The following is a 10,581-nucleotide window of genomic DNA, read 5'->3' as shown; positions in this document are numbered from 1 at the left end:
AGCCAGAGGTGGATAAAGTAATCAGATCTTGTTCTTGAATAAAATAACACGTACCAGAGTGTAGGGATACTCTGTTACAAGAAAAAGTCCTGCAATCAAAATGTTCCTCAAGTAAAAGTAGAACAGTATTAGCATCACAATATATATTTAAAGTAGCGACAGTAAAAGTAGTCATTGTGCAGATTGGTCCATTTCAGAATAATATATGATATGTTTTAGATCATTAAAGTGTTCTCAAAGCTGGTAAAGGTGCAGATAGTTTGAATGACTTTGTTTACTGCAGGGTAGCTTGTGGATTTACTCCAGGTGGAACAAAAGTCATATGTTTTTGTGGCATGTCTATTAACATCTAACTAACGTTACCAACAATTACCAACAAGCATTTCATCTGTACAATTTGTCAGCCGGATTTATTTAACACATTGTATTTGTTAACCAATCAGCAAGTTCCTGTTTAATAACTTCAATCCAAATCCGTTTATTTAATCAGATTAGCAACATTTTCTCATCCTTTGCAATCCTCAATAAAACACATTTACTATGAGGGCATGATGGCATTTGACTTGTTATCATTTTTTAGAAGCCACCAGATTCAAAATTACCCTTTGAGTTGTTTGTGATCCTAAAGCAGGTGCTTTTTGAAATCAAGACTGTTCAGTGACATAATCTTGTGTGTGTGTGTGTGTGTGTGTGTGTGTGTGTGTGTGTGTGTGTGTGTGTGTGTGTGTGTGTGTGTGTGTGTGTGTGTTACAATAAGTAAATTGTGTTTAACTGAATATAGTACTGTATCATTTCTCATCACATCCTCGAGGTGATGAAGAAGTTGCCACGTTGCATCGCTGTTTAAATAAGAGCATAGCCCACTCCGTAAATAAAGGAGTGGCAGTCGATCAGAGGCATGTGCAGCTTTTTGTTTACCACTTCATCTTTGCTTTTCTTTCCCCAGTGTCGCCTGACTTCAGTCTCTTCAGTTACATCTTCGAGAGTGACCTGGTCCTCGGACCCTTTATCTCTGCAGCCATGCAGCCCCCTCCTTGGACTGGACCTCCAGGAGCCTCTGGCGGCCCTCCTCCTCCTTCTGGGCCCAATATGTTCCGCAGGACCAGGCCTCTCAAGCACTCGGCAGCAGCACCTACTGCCCCAATGGCACCCACTACTCAACCCATGACAAACCCTTTTGCTTTTGTTAGAGCTCCTCCCCCTTTGGCTGGTGGTGGTCTCCCAACAATTCCCAACAGCAACCCTCCACCAATGCAAGCCCCTCCAAACTCCATGTACTCGCAAGCCAGCTCAGGGCTTCCTCCTCAACTGCAGACTCCGGAGGGTGGGTCAGCCGCGCCCCCTGGTCCCCTACCGTCCTCTCTACCAGGGGTGACTCTGTTCAACCCTCACAGTGCAGCGGCCCCCAGTGTTTACTCAGCACCCGGCCCGGCAGGATATGCATCCTCACACAATGAACAGGGCTATTTTAATTCTACGGATCAGACACCATCTATGGCCCTGGAGCCCCCACATGCAGCTGCAGCCCCAGCACCGAGTCAGACACCTTTAAACCAGGAGTATCAAGGGCGGCCCCCTTCTCAGCCCGTTCCCTTCCAGCCGGTGCCTCCCACCTCCTCGTATTCCCAGTGGTCCCCTGATCACGGTAGTCGCCCTCCGTCAGTGCAGAACTATTTCCAGCCTACTAGCGACCTACCGCCACAGCCTTTTAATTTACCTCCGCAGACCCAGATGTACCCCTCCCTGAGCCCATCACCTCATCACAACGCCCCCACCCCTCCAACACAACCTGCGCATCCCCAGTCTCAAGCTCAGTTTCCTCCCCAGAACCCCGTAAACGCCCCCAGCTCTCAATGGCCCGACCCAAATGCACCGCAGCAGCATAACTCTCACTTCCAAACTCAGAGCTACTTCAGTCAGAGCTCGGCCCCCCAGGACTCGTGGTTCAACATGCCTCCGCAAGACTCAGGCTACCACCAAATGGGGACCGGCCTGGCCCACCCTCAGCCCCGGCCCGAGTCTCATGCTTCCCAACATGTGTCCAACACTGGGGCTAGTTCTGCTCCAGTCCCATACTCGCAGGAGTCTGGTTCCCTCTCAATGTTCTTCAAAGACAGCGATGTGGAAAATGAAGAAACACTGGCTGGAGATAGAAATAAAGCTGAGAACGGTATTCCTGGATCCCTGCAGCATCACAGCCACCCCAGCCAATCAGATGCTCCTCTGCAGGATCACTCACACCTACCATACATGAATGAAGGCTGCCACCCACCACAGCCCAGCACCCAGGAGCCCCCTGATCCGCAGAACGACCACATGGAGAATTTGGAGTGTGTCCCGAACCAGGAAGTATTACCCAGTGAAATGCATGGCAGCCCGCCTGTTGCTACTGCTGCAGCCCAGGGAGTAGACCAGTATGAAACAGGGCCAAACCTGGAGACTCCAGATTCGATTCCACGTCCAATTAGATCTACCAGTGTGTCCTCCAACTACAGCAATATGAGCCATGGCAGTGGAAGCGGCACCCGGCGGCACCAGGGAGTCGTGGGAACCTTTATTCAGCAGGAGAGTCCACGTCTCACTGAGGATGCTAACCTGCCTGCTGCCACTGGGGGTTACTTTGAGCAGATTGATACTTCCCCAGCTGGAGCTATGGGTGCACCTCCGAGCCCCCAGGAGCAGATATGGGCCCCCACACCCAGCCCGCCCAAACCAACCGGCATCTTCCAGGCCAGCGCTAACAGCTCCTTTGAACCTGTGCGCTCTCATGGAGTAGGGGTGCGCCCTGCTGAAGTTGACAGGGCTAACGTGGTAGCGGAAGGCCGTGCAGAAGCTCCGCCTGGAAACCTGGAGCAGCCGCCAGATAATATGGAAAATATTTATGGCCAAGGACATCCTTTGCCTGCTGGGCCTGGAGGTGGTGTTCCTCATCTGCCTCACCTAGTGCTCCTTCCTCACTCTCGACCTTCATCCCGGTCTTTTGGCGCCAGTCGGCCCTGTGAGAGCCCGGCCACCACTCTGTGGGCCCCGCATGATCCTGCTAGCTTGGGCGCTAACATCCTCCTAGCCCCCGCTGCCCCGACAGTTCTCGCCCCTTTACGAGAGCCCAGTGTGGACGTGATCCAACCTCCAGAGGACGTCCCTCTGGACCTGCAGCCCCCACAGAGAACCCAAGCACACCAGCACTCAGAAAACCTTGAGAATCCCCCACAGGTGAGTGAGGCAGAGCCGGCTGACCTCCATGGCAACCTGGGCTATGCTTCTCTCCTTGTTGCCGACTCGATCCAGCAGCCGGTTTTGATTGCCCCGCCTGTGTCTAATTACAGCGTGATTCCCCCCAGTACTGCTGCTCAAGCACCAAGCCTTAAGGAGACCACCCCCCCTGTGAGGCCACTCCCACAGGGACAGGGTGCCAGTACCTCCCAACCACCTCCTGTAACCTCTGATCAGAATCAATTGTTCACGCCTGGACCTTTAAGCTTCAATCCTTCAGCTTCTAATCACGGCCCGCTCAATCTGACCCGAGACTATGCAGACTCGGCGATGTTAGACCTGCCTCAGTCTCAGCCTGCCCGCTCTCCTCTCTCAAGGGGCCAATCATTTGTTGGAGAGGGCCTTTCTGCTCTCCAAGTTAATCCACAAGCTTCTCTCGCAGCCGCTCCTGTCTCTAATCATAATCAGCCTTCAAATTACGAACTGCTTGATTTTTCTATGCACCAATCACAAGCTCACATCCCATCCTCTCAGCATGAGTCTCCACAGTCCAGTAATGGATTTTACCTACAGGTCACCAAAGACGCTCAGCAGGGGGGAAGAGCGATGGGGAATGTCCCTGTCCAGACCCCTGCCTCTTCTTCTTCTACCCCACAGGTACCACCGGCCCCCCCTCAAGCAGCTGCAAACATCCAGCCTCCTCCAGCTGAAGCTCCTCAAACGTCTCAGGCTGCACCGCCGGGACCACATTATGCTGCTCCGGTTCCTGTGAGTGCAGCACCCCCCTCCCGTGACCAGTACCCACCACCAGCACCTGCTGCAGGGGATGCATACCCTCCAGGGCCTCAAGGACCTGCACCTCCAGGAGCTCCCCAGCCTGCTCCTGGTGAGCCCCCTCGACCACCTTCCTCTGCAGGCAGCCAGCAGGGCTATGGGCCCCCTCCTCCTCCAGGACCAGGGCAGATGTATGGTGGCTATTATGGTAATTATGGAGAATACCCGGACGGCAGAGCAGCTTATCCTCCTGGCCAGTACCCGCCTCAGCCTCCTGGCCAGTACCCGCCTCAGCCTCCTGGCCAGTACCCGCCTCAGCCTCCTGGCCCGTACCCGCCTCCTCCACCACCCGGGGATCCTAGAGCACAGCAATATTATCCAGTATGTAAAAAGTCCTTTTAGTTTTGAAATGCAGAAGAAGATCATGCATGACCAACTGCAACCATCAAATGAAAGAAAAAGTGTTAAAAAAAAGTTAAAAAGTGTTTCATCTCTCAGGATGGCTCGTACAGGGGCAGAGCTGATCCGTGGTACGGCAGATATGAAGGACAGGCGGCAGCTTATCGGGATCCAAACCTTCAGTACAGAGAGCCTCAGCCGGAGAGACCCAGCTCCAGAGCCAGCCAGTACTCTGACCGCTCCTCCTCCAGGTCTGTGATACGCTGGCTCAGTGATGGAACATTAACTCAAGTACTTTATTTAAATTACAAATTGGACATACTTGTAGGTAATTAAGCATTATGACCCTTTATTTTTCTACTTCCTTACATTTTCGATGGAAATATTGTACTAATTACAGTAGTGTAAAGGGCAGTTGGAATGAGTTATCCATTAGTCGATAAAAAATTGGATGAAAACTATCTTGATTCAAACTTATTTGAATTGTTCCAGCTTCCCAAATGTGCTGCTTTTTCTTATTTGTTTTGTATTGAAACTTTTACTTTTAATACTTAAAGTCACAATTTATACCAACTTCATGTCAATTCAGCACTTTTAAAAGCAGTTCTTAAGTGTCTTACTTAAAAAGAGAATATATTGCTAACTAAATAAGGTTCTCTTGATGGGTATATGTTACACGAACATTTAAAAAAATCCCTGATAAGTATGTTGTTGTTTTTGTATCTTACCTGTAAATGTCATCTATTTCCTGCTTTCTCCCGCAGGCAAGGCTATCCTGAAGATCCCAAAAGAGCAAACCAAAGTACCTACAATGAATATTATGCAGATTACGCCAAGCACTATGATTATGGAGGTAAGAGCTCAGGTTAAAAGTATTGGATAGTAAACATAATGATGCATAATTTGTTCTAAAATAATGTATATTTTCTGTTTGTAGCATACAACTATGGAGCGTATGACCCGCGATACAGAGCGTACTATGATCAGGCCTGGGCTAATTATGATGAAAGCTGCAGAGGCAGAGAAAACTACTATAATCAGCAGCAACAAGCGTATCCTGCCAGGTATGCACAGAAGACACATTGTGTACATATAAATTACATTATTACATGTTTAGTAAAAAATGGAGCTGTGTAAAAAGGTGTTATGGTGTAACGTTTATCAATTTATATGGAAATGATGGAAAAATGTATTTAAAACGTTTAAAAATGGTTAACCTTTTGTTGTTTGAATGATCATGTCTAAATACCTCATTGCAGCAGTTTTTTTGCAAATTGATTGATTCAACTGTAGTTCTGTATCTCCTCTCACAGGAAAGAGGGCTTCGATGATCAGTGGCGGTACTACCCCGGTTATGATGCCAGTTTTGATGATGATTACCGTCGCCGTGGAGAAGTGTTCGGGGATGACTTCGACCGCCGCAGTGTCCACAGTGAGCAGTCGGCCCACAGCGTGCACAGCGCCCACAGCAACACCAGCCGGAGGAGCAGCTTCAGCTCACAATCACAGCAGGTAAAACAACACATATTCTTCTGAATGCATACGTTATGTACTGTCAGATCCGCCTTCAGGGAGTCTAATGATCCTTTTTGGCTCTCAGCTGCTTCATTCAACAGTTTCTTGACACTTTAAGCCTTTATTTGTAAGCAAGTTAGCTAAGATAAGATATACCTTATTGATCCAAATGTAATATCAGGACCAGCTGCACTATTTACTCGACACTATTGCATACGGTTCTTAGCATTGTCCAAGTGATTATCTCAAGCATGGGATAAAAAACTGGCCTTGCACCTCTTTCTGAAATCAAAATGTCTTGGTATCAAACTAAATGGCCAACTCTGCTCTTTTGAAATGAGTTTTAAACGTATTCCTGTTTTTTTAAGTATGTTGGTGTTTGCTTTATTTTGAATTTCTTATCTTGCAATTCCGATAATTACCTCCATTTGTCCCCCCCCCTGCAGAGCCAGGTGTACAGAAGCCAGCCTGACCTGGTGTCAGCCGTCTATGACACCACCTCTTCCACTCTGGCTGTGGACTACTCCTACGCACAGTACCAGAACCAGGCCGATGCTACACAGAACTACAACCAGTACCTGTACCCCTCCGAGTACAGCGCAGACAGCACCTGGACCGCCCCCGAGCAACGTGAGTACACCGTTCTAAGGTTGGGTTTGATTTGTCAGTTAAGCCCCACAATGCCTTGCTGCAGCAACATTAACCGTGACACAACATTCGGCCGCTAACGGAAACAACCGATCGTGACCGAGAAATGCGGATCATGTCACTGTGCTTATCCAACATTTAACAACGCAGACCATAGCTTGCCAAAGGGCTTTGTTTTGACCTGTCAACACTATAATAATCAAAAGGAGAAATATGAACAGATTTTTTTGACTGTAAAAGGATTAAATAAAGTCAACATTTCACAGTGTTTACTGAGCTGTGTGGGGCTTCTTAAACTGTTTTGTGGTGATATACACAGTGATAGATTTTAAGGCCTAACAAGTTTATAATAAATACAATTGTATTTATTTAAAATATTTTCATACAATCATATACGTATTAGGATTCATGTGGATTAATACGTGTGGACCGTAGGGGGAGGGGGACAACAATAAGCTTCACTTTACTTTTTTATTTCAGTTCCAACCATGGTAATAAAGAATATATGATTCACTGCTGTCTACGTTCATAAAGCCCACATAGAACAACACCATAAGAACGCTCAGTACATGTGGGCTTTATGAACGTAGACAGCAGTGAATCATATATTCTTTATTACCATGGTTGGAACTGAAATAAAAAAGTAAAGTGAAACACGTCAGATAGTGTCAGTGCAGTCGGATTCTCTTGAAGCCTGGTCGTCTTTTCCTAAGTCCTTTTGAATTCTCCTAGCCACTATTCCTTAACACTGTGACGTCCCTAAATCGACCAGAAGTCTGGCATTTGCACGGAAAGTTGACGAGAGTTCATTCATAGACTTCAAATTCCACCTCCTCTTACTCTGAGTGATGTTTCCTCTGTAGCTCCACCTCGTCCTGCAACCCCAGAGAAGTTCAGCATGCCCCACCGCTGTGCCCGCTTTGGCCCCGGTGGTCATCTGATCCAAGTTCTGCCCAACCTGCCCTCAGCTGGCCAGCCTGCTCTCGTTGATATCCACAACCTGGAGGTACATTTAACTGATAATACTTCAGCACCTTACTGCGGGAAGATTTGGTCCACTGTTTGTAATGAATGAATGAATGAAGCAGCGGTAAGGGATTGAAACATGTCAAGGTGTAAACATGACTGTTAGACAAACAGACTCATGATTTTCTTCACTATCTGTAGAATCTGTTAGATATGTTGCTCAACCTTACAGGTATAATTCAGAACATATAACCTTTCCAGTTGCATCCTGTTTTTCCCTCTGAAAGTTACACTATGTTCTGACACTATAAAGCAGCATTTTGATCCATTTCTCTATTTGCAGACAATGCTGCAGGATACCCCCGAACAGGCAGAACTGCGGGCTTTCCCTGGCCCTCTTGTGAAGTCAGTGCATTCTGCCCTTTCTGTAAATCCTCTAATAGCTTTGAGTCATTGAGCTTTAAAGAACAAGGCTGGAAAAGTATTTTATTGTTATTGTAAACAGAAAGCCTTTCACACTTTATCACTTTTTTACCTCTCTGTATTTCTCCACACAAAGCCTGTTGTGTCCTACAGAAAGCACGCATCATATATATATATATAAAAAATCAATAATATATGTTTTCTTTTCTTTTAGTTTTTTTTATTACTACTAGCAAGCCGGTAGCCACTAAGCACTGCTAACCTGTTCTTTTGTATTATTCTTATCCTTGTGTGAACTCTCATCTTTCCCTTCCTATGATCCTCTCTTGTTCTTTTGCTGCTAGAGCACCTGCATTTCCCTACGGAGATCAATAAAGGTTAATCTTATGTCCTCCACCAGGGAAGAGACCCATAAGGTGGATGTGATCAAGTTCTCTCAGAACAAAGCTCTGGAGTGCGCTCGGGACAACAACCTCCTCGACCGGGACTCTGCCCGCCTGCTGTGGGACTTCATCATGCTGCTCTGCAGGCAGAACGGGGTGAGTCTGGGAACTCAGGTGGAAATATGTCAAAGTGAGAATGTGTATATTTTTCTAAAACCACTTTCCCACTGTCACTCTTGTTTCTGTAGACGGTGGTCGGCACGGACATCGCTGACCTCCTGCTGAAGGAGCACCGCTCCGTCTGGCTCCCGGGGAAAAGTCCTAATGAAGCCAACCTGATAGATTTTAACAACGAGCCGCTGGCTCGAGCTGAGGAAGAGCCGGGCGCCGGGCCGCTGTCTCTCCTCTCCGACACTTTCATGATCGTCCCAGAAAACCTGGGCAAGGAAACTGAACGCTTCAGAGAGCTGCTGCTGTTTGGCCGCAAGAAGGTAGAGAACAGGTCCCAGCTCTGCTCTCCAAACTCTGGGAGAGGGTGATCACATCAGCTCTGCTGGAGTGTGTCTTCACCGGTTAACAGGAAGATCTTAACATTTCACTGATTACTTGTATATATTTATTTTATACATAATGTAATGTAATGTATTTGCATTTTAAGAAGTGATATGGTTAGAGCCCAAAAAAAGCTAAGCAAATTAAGATAAAAGATTAAAAAATATATATGATTTAAAAATGAAAATCAACAAAGAAGAGGAAGAAATAGAGCTAATTACTTATTAAATAACTTCTAAAATCAAGGTTCAAAAACATTTTAATTATACTTTTATTTACTCTATTTTTTAGCATTGTATTTGTATTGTTGTAATTCTCTGACTGGATGTCATTGCAGTCCTGTTTCTGTTGAACCATGTCAGGCACTTTCTAGTTTAGTTAGAAAAAGTGCTCAATAATATAATTATTTGTTATTATCATCATAATTAAAGTCACAAACTAGCATCTTGTAAAATCTTAATGAGTTACACTTTGTCTGTGAAATAGGATGCACTAGAAGCAGCTATGAAGGGGGGCCTCTGGGGCCACGCCCTGCTGTTGGCCAGCAAGATGGACAACAGGACACATGCACGCGTCATGACAAGGTAAAGCAGCAATTACATTAAAAAGCTGTGACTTTGAATCATAGCTTCACCCACAGTACATAGTATGTGTACCCACAGTATGTCATATATGTCTTATTTAATGTGTGTGTCCTGTTCTGTGTAGGTTTGCCAACAGTCTGCCCATCAACGACCCCCTGCAGACAGTGTACCAGCTGATGTCAGGGAGGATGCCGGCCTCAGCCACTGTGAGCTTTTCTCTCTCTTTAGCCCCTCCATATTCTTCTGTATTTCTCCTCAGAAGTGGCTCAGGGTGTGTGACCCTGTGTTTCTCTATTGCCTTCCAAGTGAAGATATGTGTTGTTTTCATGCAGTGCTGCGGAGAGGAGAAGTGGGGTGACTGGCGCCCCCACCTGGCCATGGTGCTGTCTAACCTCACACACACTCTGGACCTGGATACCCGCACCATCAGCACCATGGGAGACACTCTGGGTAGGAATGCATCAAAACTCAATCTGACTGCATTCAACTATATAATAACAATAATAGTAATAATAATAATAATAACTTTATTATACAGCACTTATCAAAACAAAGTTACAAAGTGCTTTACATGGATTCAAAGTAAACTCCTCTGTGTGGGAGATACATGTATGTAATGTCCAGGTCCATTAGGGGCTGTAATATATATATACAACGTTTCAACAATAGCAGCAATAATACAAATGGATAATATAAAGTGATTACAAATAAAACATGGATGTAGAGTAAAACCGGGTAGTGGCATTATTCATTTTTAAATAAGAGATGAGTTTTAAGAAGTGATTTAAAAGATTAAACTACGTAGTATTGTTTTCATTCTGAACCACAAAAAAGACTTTTCCTCACATTCTGTCGGGCCCTGCGTTGTTTCGCTGCAGCTTCCAAGGGGCTGATCGATGCTTCTCATTTCTGCTACCTGATGGCCCAGGTGGGTCTGGGAGTTTACACAAAGAAGAGCACCAAGATGGTTCTGATTGGCTCCAGCCATAGGTAAGAGAGGGAGGCAGGTATCCGAATATTCAGCCGTTGGCCATCTATTCGGTTTTCAATTTTGTTATTCGGATATTGTTTTTTTTTCTTTTTATTGAATTTATTGAAATCTCCAATATCAACGTAAGAGCTTG

At 46.0% G+C, this 10,581-nt stretch overlaps 1 protein-coding gene across 3 annotated transcripts; it reads left to right on the top strand.

Moving 5' to 3' along the window:
- Positions 1-952: 952 nt before the first annotated feature.
- On the top strand, positions 953-10,478 carry LOC104961679 (protein transport protein Sec16A). Of its 3 annotated transcripts, none has more exons than XM_010790012.1 (15): positions 953-3,213; positions 3,871-4,368; positions 4,486-4,637; positions 5,151-5,239; positions 5,324-5,450; positions 5,700-5,898; positions 6,348-6,531; positions 7,413-7,555; positions 7,859-7,920; positions 8,339-8,477; positions 8,570-8,812; positions 9,360-9,457; positions 9,582-9,663; positions 9,790-9,907; positions 10,336-10,478. In XM_010790012.1, the coding sequence occupies exons 1-15, from the start codon at positions 1,021-1,023 to the stop codon at positions 10,449-10,451; spliced, it is 4,443 nt and encodes a 1,480-aa protein (XP_010788314.1). In that variant the 5' UTR covers positions 953-1,020; the 3' UTR covers positions 10,452-10,478. The 3 variants fall into 3 exon arrangements, with proteins under 3 accessions (XP_010788314.1, XP_010788313.1, XP_010788312.1); XM_010790011.1 differs by having other exon boundaries at positions 3,787-4,368; XM_010790010.1 differs by having other exon boundaries at positions 953-4,368.
- The last annotated feature ends 103 nt before the right edge of the window (positions 10,479-10,581 follow it).

Source organism: Notothenia coriiceps, unplaced genomic scaffold (genome assembly GCF_000735185.1).
Source record: "Notothenia coriiceps isolate Sejong01 unplaced genomic scaffold, NC01 NC01_scaffold00033640, whole genome shotgun sequence".
Taxonomy (NCBI): domain Eukaryota; kingdom Metazoa; phylum Chordata; class Actinopteri; order Perciformes; family Nototheniidae; genus Notothenia; species Notothenia coriiceps.
Note: the sequence above shows the minus strand (reverse complement) of the source record. Positions and strands in the feature narration are given on the sequence as shown.

What these genes read in the sequence shown, in the direction of transcription:
- LOC104961679 (XM_010790010.1), top strand. Translation starts at nt 1,021, where the DNA reads ATGCAGCCCCCTCCTTGGACTGGACCTCCAGGAGCCTCTGGCGGCCCT. An exon ending in CAAGCACTATGATTATGGAG is followed by an intron (nt 5,240 to 5,323) that starts GTAAGAGCTCAG and finishes TTCTGTTTGTAG; the next exon opens with CATACAACTATGGAGCGTAT. An exon ending in GGATGCCGGCCTCAGCCACT is followed by an intron (nt 9,664 to 9,789) that starts GTGAGCTTTTCT and finishes GTTTTCATGCAG; the next exon opens with TGCTGCGGAGAGGAGAAGTG.